The 12,615-nt window shown below is 34.7% G+C and overlaps 1 protein-coding gene and 1 long non-coding RNA gene across 3 annotated transcripts; both read left to right on the top strand.

The window, feature by feature from the left end:
- Positions 1-4,517: 4,517 nt before the first annotated feature.
- LOC148253154 (uncharacterized) lies at positions 4,518-8,632 on the top strand. The gene is made up of 6 exons (XR_015821837.1): positions 4,518-5,086; positions 5,325-5,861; positions 6,100-6,636; positions 6,875-7,411; positions 7,650-8,186; positions 8,425-8,632. It is a non-coding gene; the product is annotated as an uncharacterized LOC148253154 (long non-coding RNA).
- A 1,967-nt stretch (positions 8,633-10,599) lies between these two features.
- Positions 10,600-12,495, top strand: LOC148253155 (uncharacterized). Of its 2 annotated transcripts, none has more exons than XR_015812804.1 (2): positions 10,600-10,979; positions 11,252-11,482. XR_015812804.1 is itself a non-coding variant. In XM_088206272.1 (2 exons), the coding sequence occupies exons 1-2, from the start codon at positions 10,635-10,637 to the stop codon at positions 11,886-11,888; spliced, it is 966 nt and encodes a 321-aa protein (XP_088062398.1). In that variant the 5' UTR covers positions 10,600-10,634; the 3' UTR covers positions 11,889-12,495. The 2 variants fall into 2 exon arrangements, 1 of the variants encoding a protein (XP_088062398.1); XM_088206272.1 differs by having other exon boundaries at positions 10,600-10,963; positions 11,252-12,495.
- The last annotated feature ends 120 nt before the right edge of the window (positions 12,496-12,615 follow it).

Consider the following 12,615-nt stretch of genomic DNA (forward strand, 5'->3'; position numbering starts at 1 on the left):
CTGCCTTTCGTACCACGTTTGGATCTTTGCTCTTTAACTTAGTTTTTTTTTTAAAAAGAAACATTAAATGTTAATTTTATTTTTCTGTTTTTTTATATTATCGTTACTGTATTTTATTTAATTTTATAATTATCAACTACACTTTCCTTCTTGCAGCTTTTTTTTTTTTTTTTTTTACAATTTTATTTTTTCTTCTTAGTTATAATTTATGTGTTTATTCGGTTATTTTATTATATTAGCATAATGCAAGAATTATCTATAATGAATATTTTACACTAAAATTCATTTAAATATTATATAAAAGATTTATTATCATCTTTACAAATGATTAAATTTTGAATACATCTATAAAAGATTCACTTCAACAATGAAAAAAAATTAAAAAAGTGATATGATTACAAAAAATAAATAATTCTCCAAAAAATTATTATGATAGAATGTACTAAATTTTAAAATTGTTAGCAAGTACAAGTCTATAGTGTTTCATGTAAGCTCTCAAGAAAAATTGTTTAAGAAAATAATTTTGATAAATATATATTAGCAAACACATTATCTACTTTTCAAGTCTTGAGTATATATATATATATATATATATATATATGTATATGCAGCAACAATATCAATATCAAAAGAAAATTAAAAAAAAAAAATACTCAGAGTTGATACATTATTTTCTTGTAATTAAACAGAATAATAAGTTGTTTATAAAATCACGAAACTGGTCCATTAGAAGTGAAAAAATCATTAAAAAAAATAAGATAAATAAAAATTAACATAATAATAATTCAAAACTCAATATGTTTATATTATCAACACTGATCTCACATTTTTAGGTTTTATTTATAAAAAGGAAAAAAATATTCTAGCAAAATTTATGGTTTTAAATGATATTTTCCACATGATATATTTTATGTAATTAATTTCTTTCAAAACTTATAAGTAATAATGATAATATCAAATTTTATTAATTATTTCTACTACTATCTTATTATTTTTTTGGTTACATAGAGTCTGATTACGCGTTTATATATATAAATATGATGAATTTTTCCTTTTTTTTTAATATATATATATATATCAAAAATATAATTTTAATTAGACTAATATATGTATTCTTTCATTTTTAATTAAGAAAGCTTGAAACGAATAATTAACGAAATGTCAAATATTTTTATTTTACAATTTATTTCGCATAATAACTCTACCAAAGGTAATTATATTACATGAATAACTTCTGTTGTCATAGTTTTGACTGTGCAACAACTACTTTGATTACAAGGTAAGGAATACCGTATTACATCAAAAGATACAATTAATACCGTCAGAAACACACCAGTAACTCAAGTTAATTCATGAGATTTTTTAAAACCATTAGTGAAATATACATGAAATACGCGTAGGATCATTATTAGGACCATCATACTTGACAACCATCGATGAATTAGTTGGATTAATCAATCAAAGTTAGCTTCAGTCATTATGTATTGAATAGAAGTGAAGACCTCAGTAACGATTAGACGATAGTAAAAAAATCATAGTAAATCATGTAGCTACTTGTACTAAAAAACAATAAGCATAATTTTTCATAAATAATAAAATATATTGACAAAAAAAAAAGAAACATATTTACTAATTATATCGTTTGCAATAGTCTGAATCTCAAGATGTTCTTCGAAAGAAATAAGATCACTTTCACTCTAAGAACTATAGATGAGAATTTTATCTCGCACAACTCAAACAAAAATATTTCAGTATTGATTAAAATGAATATATAATAAAAATTTCAAGAGTTCTTAATAATTGGTGATATATACATCTATATTTTAAAAAATAGAAATTTACTAATTCAAATACTTTTAGAATTTAATATAATTGGTTAAGACATTTCAATTCAATTATAACGAGAACATTGAAATTTTACATAAATAGAAGATTTTTAAATTAAATTAATATTCATTCGCGATAAATTAATTAATAAACCATTACCAACTAAAATTAAAGATGAATTTGTAACATAAATTATATATTAGTTGAAAGAGAATAAAAAATTGTCAACGGCAAAACGAGACCGAAATAACTTGTTGCGTATGAGGTTATATAATTATACACTTGGAAAAAAATAAGAGAAATAGATCCCCTTCGCTTATTACTCCTTGTAAAGTATAATCTTATATTTTGCAAGGTTAATCATAACATTAATCATTACTTCTTAAAAATTTTTAATTATTATAATTAAGTATGTAACCTTATTATTTTTAAAAAAATTAATTACATTTAGTTAATTTATTATACAGAGTTTATGATCCTGAGGACAGTTATGTTGAATTTTTGCTTTTTCAAGAGAGATTATAATAAAAAAGAATATTCCCAATATAAAATGTAACAAATTTTATTTTTTCAGTAAGCTCTTCTCGCTCTTCTCCCAGACGATGCAGGAGATTCCTAAGGCAGACGTATGATTATGATAGGATTGAAAGGAAACATGCATTTCGGTTTTCTTTTTCGAAATAAAAAAGAATGAAAGAAATTAGTAAGAGGGTTTGCTTTGTAAATTATAAAAAAAAAAAAAAAATAACAAACAAAAACATTTTCCTCTTAACAAGGCCCACGCCCCTGCTCAGTCACACATGCATCTGCCTTCCTTCTACCCCTCTTTCTTGGGCTTCCTTCCTGTCTTTGATGGAGACTTCATTTGTCCTTTGCCTTTCTGAGCTCTGACATTCTTCCTCTTTTTACCTCATTTTCCTGGCTTCCCCATCCCACGTGCCCTAGCATCCTTTTTCATCCTAAGATCCATAAGGACATTTCCCTTGCCAGTCTTCACCTGCACTCCCTTCTTTGCAACCACATATTCCTTTTGTGGCCTTTTGGAAGTTGCTTTCTTATAAAGTTGTTCAATTAATTTCCTCTTTGAACGAGCTGATATTTCTGCTTGGTCTGATATACTATTTGCTTTTTTCCGAACTTTCTCGAGCTTTCTCATGGCTGCACGCTTCTTGTGGCCTTTGGCCTCAGCCACTTTCTTTGCAGGTCTGACATTGATTTCTTTGAACTTAACTGGTTACCTATGCCTCCTTTCTTCCTCCAGAAACCACTTTGGCAGGCCCTCGTCCTCAAACATGTACTTGCTGCAAGCATCATCAAGTATCTCTTCTCTTTGCTTTTTCCACAACATCTTCTTTGCACAAGCCAATATCCCAGCGTTGTATCCGCATCTTCCTCAGAGTCATCTGAGGATGACTCAGCACTTGAATCTGTAGCTGGAGCAGGGACTATTTCAAAATCATCTTCCACCCTTGAAGCTTTGGCTGGAATGTGGATGGGCACTGAAGCAGGTTTCTCAGTCCTGTTCTTTTTTCCAGGGATGTGAAGTCTTCCATCCTGCTTTTCAACCTGCATTTCATCCTCACTGTCGTCCTCCAAATCTCCCCCCCCCCCCCCCGCGCTGCTTCCACAAATATATCCTGACTAAACTACTTGTTTGTGATCTCCTCTTGAGTTGGTGCTTCTCCCCCATCAAGTAGTACCACAAGGGGATTGACCTCATAATCACCCTGCTCTTTGTCTGAATCATAATTTGAGTGCATACTATCATCATCACCACCATCACCCTACAGACCCAATATCAAAATTTTAGAAAAGCAATATTGCAAAATGAAAAATTCCCTCCATGCAAAAATCAGGAACGGAGATTCCCTCTCCAACCAGAAACCAAGAACCACATGTTAACACTACTGCCCAGCATCATAAAAAGTGAGAAAAAAAGTAATTATGACAGAGATCCATGGGGAAAAGAGATTGCACAAAAATCAGCGACAGTGAGGAAACCATAATAGGATCACTGGACGAAAATCATTTGTCCAAATGAAAGGATCCTAAGTACCTCCAGGAGTTCTTACGAGTAGACTTGTTTTGCACGCTTCATCTGCTTTGTACTTCCCTCCTTTTTGGCAACAAATCTTTCATAAGCCCCTTGTGGTAGCACTTGATGGGGGAGAAGCACCAACTCGAGGAGATCACAAACAAGTGGTTTAGTCAGGATGTATTTGTGGAAGCAGCGCGGGGGGGAGATTTGGAGGACGACAGTGAGGATAAAATGCAGGTTGAAATGCAGGATGGAAGACTTCGCATCCCTGGAAAAAAGGACAGGACTGAGAAACCTGCTTCGGTGCCCATCCACATTCCAGCCAAAGCTTCCAAGGTGGAAGATGATTTTGAAATAGTCCATGCTCCAGCCACAGATTCAAGTGCTGCGTCATCCTCAGATGACTCTGAGGAAGATGCGGATACGAAGGCTGAGATATTGGCTTGCGCAAAGAAGATGTTGAGGAAAAAGCAAAGAAGAGAGATACTTGATGATGCTTGCAGCAAGTACATGTTTGATGACGAGGGCCTACCAAAGTGGTTTTGGAGGAAGAAAGGAGGCATAGGCAACCAGTCAAACCTGTTACAAAAGAGGAGATGGCTGCAATGAGAGCACAGTTCAAAGAAATCAATGCCAGGCCTGCAAAGAAAGTGGCTGTGGCAAAAGGCAGCAAGAAGCGTTCAGCCATGGGGAAGCTCGAGAAAGTTTGGAAGAAGGCAAACAGTATATCATATCAAGCAGAAATATCAGCTCGTTCAAAGAGGAAATTAATTGAACAACTTTATAAGAAGGCAACGCCCAAAAGGCCACAAAAGGAATATGTGGTTGCAAAGAAAGGAGTGCAGGTGAAGACTGGCAAGGGAAAAGTCCTTGTGGATCCTAGGATTAAAAAGGATGCTAGGGCACGTGGGATGGAGAAGCCAGGAAAAGGAGGTAAAAAGGGGAAGAGGCAAAGGACAAATGAAGCTCCATCAAAGTAATTAATTGATATAGTTATTATGCAAAGTGAAGGAGAGTATATATGTATATATATATGTGTAGTGGTGATCTTCGATTAATCATTAACGGGCTGCTTTGGAAATAAAGCAGAGAGTTACATTAAGAATGTGAATAGGGACTAACTTTTGCAAATTCTTTCCACATGGGACGTTGAGTTGCAGAATGTTTACAATAATATAACATTTGACCATCAGATTTCCTTTCCACCTCAGCCATTCACAGGTAGATAGATAGAAGAGTCAAGCTTATTAAGGCAGAAAATGGGTTTTAGTTACGAATGAAAACGACCCTACTTTCTCTTCATGACTTTTAAGAGGAAATTTCATTTTTTACTACACTTTTCCTCTTATTACCAGACAACAAACAACTCTTCCTTACCTTATATGGCTTTTAATAATGTTCTGTTAAAAGTTGCAGCAATGAAAGTTGGTGTTGGGACTAATTTATATATGTGTTGCAGGTTCTATTGAAGGTAGCAACCTAAAGATAGGGATCTGAATGAGGAAGATGTACACATATATATATATATGTGGAAGGATCACCAGCAATTGTTTGAAGGAGTATTAATTCTTTTTTCTTTTTGGGTAGTACAAGTACATGACGTATATATTTTTTGTATGTGTATACTCCAGATGGGACGTTGAAAAACAAGTTTAACTCGTTTCCAAAGCATGGTAAGTTAATCCAAACAAATCAGTGTGGGAGACGTTTATCATTGGTAGGCCACCAACATAATAGTAATCTTGTAAAGTAATTAATTGATATAGTTATTATGCAAAGTGAAGGAGAGTATATATGTATATATATATATGTGTAGTGGTGATCTTCGATTAATCATTAACGGGCTGCTTTGGAAATAAAGCAGAGAGTTACATTAAGAATGTGAATAGGGACTAACTTTTGCAAATTCTTTCCACATGGGACGTTGAGTTGCAGAATGTTTACAATAATATAACATTTGACCATCAGATTTCCTTTCCACCTCAGCCATTCACAGGTAGATAGATAGAAGAGTCAAGCTTATTAAGGCAGAAAATGGGTTTTAGTTACGAATGAAAACGACCCTACTTTCTCTTCATGACTTTTAAGAGGAAATTTCATTTTTTACTACACTTTTCCTCTTATTACCAGACAACAAACAACTCTTCCTTACCTTATATGGCTTTTAATAATGTTCTGTTAAAAGTTGCAGCAATGAAAGTTGGTGTTGGGACTAATTTATATATGTGTTGCAGGTTCTATTGAAGGTAGCAACCTAAAGATAGGGATCTGAATGAGGAAGATGTACACATATATATATATATGTGGAAGGATCACCAGCAATTGTTTGAAGGAGTATTAATTCTTTTTTCTTTTTGGGTAGTACAAGTACATGACGTATATATTTTTTGTATGTGTATACTCCAGATGGGACGTTGAAAAACAAGTTTAACTCGTTTCCAAAGCATGGTAAGTTAATCCAAACAAATCAGTGTGGGAGACGTTTATCATTGGTAGGCCACCAACATAATAGTAATCTTGTAAAGTAATTAATTGATATAGTTATTATGCAAAGTGAAGGAGAGTATATATGTATATATATATATGTGTAGTGGTGATCTTCGATTAATCATTAACGGGCTGCTTTGGAAATAAAGCAGAGAGTTACATTAAGAATGTGAATAGGGACTAACTTTTGCAAATTCTTTCCACATGGGACGTTGAGTTGCAGAATGTTTACAATAATATAACATTTGACCATCAGATTTCCTTTCCACCTCAGCCATTCACAGGTAGATAGATAGAAGAGTCAAGCTTATTAAGGCAGAAAATGGGTTTTAGTTACGAATGAAAACGACCCTACTTTCTCTTCATGACTTTTAAGAGGAAATTTCATTTTTTACTACACTTTTCCTCTTATTACCAGACAACAAACAACTCTTCCTTACCTTATATGGCTTTTAATAATGTTCTGTTAAAAGTTGCAGCAATGAAAGTTGGTGTTGGGACTAATTTATATATGTGTTGCAGGTTCTATTGAAGGTAGCAACCTAAAGATAGGGATCTGAATGAGGAAGATGTACACATATATATATATATGTGGAAGGATCACCAGCAATTGTTTGAAGGAGTATTAATTCTTTTTTCTTTTTGGGTAGTACAAGTACATGACGTATATATTTTTTGTATGTGTATACTCCAGATGGGACGTTGAAAAACAAGTTTAACTCGTTTCCAAAGCATGGTAAGTTAATCCAAACAAATCAGTGTGGGAGACGTTTATCATTGGTAGGCCACCAACATAATAGTAATCTTGTAAAGTAATTAATTGATATAGTTATTATGCAAAGTGAAGGAGAGTATATATGTATATATATATATGTGTAGTGGTGATCTTCGATTAATCATTAACGGGCTGCTTTGGAAATAAAGCAGAGAGTTACATTAAGAATGTGAATAGGGACTAACTTTTGCAAATTCTTTCCACATGGGACGTTGAGTTGCAGAATGTTTACAATAATATAACATTTGACCATCAGATTTCCTTTCCACCTCAGCCATTCACAGGTAGATAGATAGAAGAGTCAAGCTTATTAAGGCAGAAAATGGGTTTTAGTTACGAATGAAAACGACCCTACTTTCTCTTCATGACTTTTAAGAGGAAATTTCATTTTTTACTACACTTTTCCTCTTATTACCAGACAACAAACAACTCTTCCTTACCTTATATGGCTTTTAATAATGTTCTGTTAAAAGTTGCAGCAATGAAAGTTGGTGTTGGGACTAATTTATATATGTGTTGCAGGTTCTATTGAAGGTAGCAACCTAAAGATAGGGATCTGAATGAGGAAGATGTACACATATATATATATATGTGGAAGGATCACCAGCAATTGTTTGAAGGAGTATTAATTCTTTTTTCTTTTTGGGTAGTACAAGTACATGACGTATATATTTTTTGTATGTGTATACTCCAGATGGGACGTTGAAAAACAAGTTTAACTCGTTTCCAAAGCATGGTAAGTTAATCCAAACAAATCAGTGTGGGAGACGTTTATCATTGGTAGGCCACCAACATAATAGTAATCTTGTAAAGTAATTAATTGATATAGTTATTATGCAAAGTGAAGGAGAGTATATATGTATATATATATATGTGTAGTGGTGATCTTCGATTAATCATTAACGGGCTGCTTTGGAAATAAAGCAGAGAGTTACATTAAGAATGTGAATAGGGACTAACTTTTGCAAATTCTTTCCACATGGGACGTTGAGTTGCAGAATGTTTACAATAATATAACATTTGACCATCAGATTTCCTTTCCACCTCAGCCATTCACAGGTAGATAGATAGAAGAGTCAAGCTTATTAAGGCAGAAAATGGGTTTTAGTTACGAATGAAAACGACCCTACTTTCTCTTCATGACTTTTAAGAGGAAATTTCATTTTTTACTACACTTTTCCTCTTATTACCAGACAACAAACAACTCTTCCTTACCTTATATGGCTTTTAATAATGTTCTGTTAAAAGTTGCAGCAATGAAAGTTGGTGTTGGGACTAATTTATATATGTGTTGCAGGTTCTATTGAAGGTAGCAACCTAAAGATAGGGATCTGAATGAGGAAGATGTACACATATATATATATATATGTGGAAGGATCACCAGCAATTGTTTGAAGGAGTATTAATTCTTTTTTCTTTTTGGGTAGTACAAGTACATAACGTATATATTTTTTGTATGTGTATACTCCAGACATAGTATGAAAAAGATCGATACGTATTATCCTCATAACTAGTGTGAATATGTGAAGTTTTGGATGGATGGCGATGGGTTTGGGAGGAGGGGACCAAAGAATTATCTTGGTTGGACTCCAACCACAAATTAGTAGGGGGGGAAAAAAGATTAATTTAATATTAAATTAGTCGGAAGACAAGACAATTGGATTCTGGTGAGATCATAATCTCATACAAATTAAATTTCTTATCATACACAAATATTATTCACTGGGATGGACATGTTCTATGATCAAGTAAAGAAGCTGGATCGTCAAAGCTTATGGAAGTAACTGAACCAAGGATCTCCAGTGGTGCACCAGACCAAATGAAATCAGCAGCTGAAGTCACTTTCCTCAAAATTGTCGAACCATCCTCATAACTGTAAATAAAACTTAGTTAGTAAATACAGTTAATGTGAACAATTGAAAAGCACAATTTTTAAACATCCGTTGTCACCCTAGTTTCCTATTAAATAACACCACTAGACTATGAGATTGACATGGCTGAAAGAGGAAACAACATAGATAATGAGATCAGTCAAAGAAGGCAGGCTCACCCATCACGGTGCCTCTTTTGCTTAGTACCTCTTAGCACATCCACCACCTACATTTAGAAAATCAACAAAAAAATCATAAATATCAAAACATAATTTTTTTTTTTGAAATAAATAAATATCATAACATAATGGACTGGAATGAGATGATAATTTGAGTAAAGTTAATTTATTGTAACATAAATTATATATTAGTTGAAAGAGAATAAAAAATATTCAATGGCAAAACGAGACCGAAATAACTTGTTGCGTGTTAGGTTATATAATTGTACACTTGAAAAAAATAAGAGAAATAGATCCCCTTCGCTTATTACTCGTTGTGAAGTATAATTCTATCTTTTGTAGAATTAATCATAACATTAGTCATTACTTTTTAAAATTTTTTAATTGTTATAATTAAATATGTAACTTTATTATTTTTAAAAAAATTAATTACATTTAATTAATTTATTATACAAAATTTATGATACTGATATTACCATCGGACAGTTATGTTGAATTTTTACCTTTTCAAGAGAGATTTTAATAGAAAAGGACATTCTCAATATGAAATGTAACAAATTTTATTTTTTTAGTAAGCTATTCTCTCTCTTCTCTGAGACGATGTGGGAGATTCCTAAGGCAGACGTATGATTCTGATAAGATTGAAAGGAAACATTCATTTCGGTTTTCTTTTTTGAAATAAAAAAGAATGAAAGAAATTAGTAAGAGGGTTTGCTTTGTAAATTAAAAAAAAAAAAAAATTAACAAACAAAAACATTTTCCTCTTAACAAGGCCCACGCCCCTGCTCAGTCGCAGATGCATCTGTCTTCCTTCTACCTCTCTTTCTTGGGCTTCCTTCCTGTCTTTGATGGAGCTTCATTTGTCCTTTGCCTCTTCCCCTTTTTACCTCCTTTTCCTGGCTTCTCCATCCCACGTGCCCTAGCATCCTTTTTAATCCTAGGATCCACAAGGACTTTTCCCTTGCCAGTCTTCACCTGCACTCCTTTCTTTGCAACCACATATTCCTTTTGTGGCCTTTTGGGCGTTGCCTTCTTATAAAGTTGTTCAATTAATTTCCTCTTTGAACGAGCTGATATTTCTGCTTGATATGATATACTGTTTGCCTTCTTCCAAACTTTCTCGAGCTTCCCCATGGCTGAACGCTTCTTGCTGCCTTTTGCCACAGCCACTTTCTTTGCAGGCCTGGCATTGATTTCTTTGAACTGTGCTCTCATTGCAGCCATCTCCTCTTTTGTAACAGGTTTGACTGGTTGCCTATGCCTCCTTTCTTCCTCCAAAACCACTTTGGTAGGCCCTCGTCATCAAACATGTACTTGCTGCAAGCATCATCAAGTATCTCTCTTCTTTGCTTTTTCCTCAACATCTTCTTTGCGCAAGCCAATATCTCAGCCTTCGTATCCGCATCTTCCTCAGAGTCATCTGAGGATGACGCAGCACTTGAATCTGTGGCTGGAGCATGGACTATTTCAAAATCATCTTCCACCTTGGAAGCTTTGGCTGGAATGTGGATGGGCACCGAAGCAGGTTTCTCAGTCCTGTCCTTTTTTCCAGGGATGCGAAGTCTTCCATCCTGCATTTCAACCTGCATTTTATCCTCACTGTCGTCCTCCAAATCTCCCCCCCGCGCTGCTTCCACAAATACATCCTGACTAAACCACTTGTTTGTGATCTCCTCGAGTTGGTGCTTCTCCCCCATCAAGTGCTACCACAAGGGGCTTATGAAAGATTTGTTGCCAAAAAGGAGGGAAGTACAAAGCAGATGAAGCGTGCAAAACAAGTCTACTCGTAAGAACTCCTGGAGGTACTTAGGATCCTTTCATTTGGACAAATGATTTTCGTCCAGTGATCCTATTATGGTTTCCTCACTGTCGCTGATTTTTGTGCAATCTCTTTTCCCCATGGATCTCTGTCATAATTACTTTTTTTCTCACTTTTTATGATGCTGGGCAGTAGTGTTAACATGTGGTTCTTGGTTTCTGGTTGGAGAGGGAATCTCCGTTCCTGATTTTTGCATGGAGGGAATTTTTCATTTTGCAATATTGCTTTTCTAAAATTTTGATATTGGGTCTGTAGGGTGATGGTGGTGATGATGATAGTATGCACTCAAATTATGATTCAGACAAAGAGCAGGGTGATTATGAGGTCAATCCCCTTGTGGTACTACTTGATGGGGGAGAAGCACCAACTCAAGAGGAGATCACAAACAAGTAGTTTAGTCAGGATATATTTGTGGAAGCAGCGCGGGGGGGGGGGGGGGGGAGGAGATTTGGAGGACGACAGTGAGGATGAAATGCAGGTTGAAAAGCAGGATGGAAGACTTCACATCCCTGGAAAAAAGAACAGGACTGAGAAACCTGCTTCAGTGCCCATCCACATTCCAGCCAAAGCTTCAAGGGTGGAAGATGATTTTGAAATAGTCCCTGCTCCAGCTACAGATTCAAGTGCTGAGTCATCCTCAGATGACTCTGAGGAAGATGCGGATACAACGCTGGGATATTGGCTTGTGCAAAGAAGATGTTGTGGAAAAAGCAAAGAGAAGAGATACTTGATGATGCTTGCAGCAAGTACATGTTTGAGGACGAGGGCCTGCCAAAGTGGTTTCTGGAGGAAGAAAGGAGGCATAGGTAACCAGTTAAGTTCAAAGAAATCAATGTCAGACCTGCAAAGAAAGTGGCTGAGGCCAAAGGCCACAAGAAGCGTGCAGCCATGAGAAAGCTCGAGAAAGTTCGGAAAAAAGCAAATAGTATATCAGACCAAGCAGAAATATCAGCTCGTTCAAAGAGGAAATTAATTGAACAACTTTATAAGAAAGCAACTTCCAAAAGGCCACAAAAGGAATATGTGGTTGCAAAGAAGGGAGTGCAGGTGAAGACTGGCAAGGGAAATGTCCTTATGGATCTTAGGATGAAAAAGGATGCTAGGGCACGTGGGATGGGGAAGCCAGGAAAATGAGGTAAAAAGAGGAAGAATGTCAGAGCTCAGAAAGGCAAAGGACAAATGAAGTCTCCATCAAAGACAGGAAGGAAGCCCAAGAAAGAGGGGTAGAAGGAAGGCAGATGCATGTGTGACTGAGCAGGGGCGTGGGCCTTGTTAAGAGGAAAATGTTTTTGTTTGTTATTTTTTTTTTTTTTTATAATTTACAAAGCAAACCCTCTTACTAATTTCTTTCATTCTTTTTTATTTCGAAAAAGAAAACCGAAATGCATGTTTCCTTTCAATCCTATCATAATCATACGTCTGCCTTAGGAATCTCCTGCATCGTCTGGGAGAAGAGCGAGAAGAGCTTACTGAAAAAATAAAATTTGTTACATTTTATATTGGGAATATTCTTTTTTATTATAATCTCTCTTGAAAAAGCAAAAATTCAACATAACTGTCCTCAGGATCATAAACTCTGTATAATAAATTAACTAAATGTAATTAATTTTTTTAAAAAT

The sequence above is a fragment of the Carica papaya genome, chromosome 6, assembly GCF_054855325.1.
Source record: "Carica papaya isolate Zhongbai chromosome 6, ASM5485532v1, whole genome shotgun sequence".
Taxonomy (NCBI): Eukaryota; Viridiplantae; Streptophyta; class Magnoliopsida; order Brassicales; family Caricaceae; genus Carica; species Carica papaya.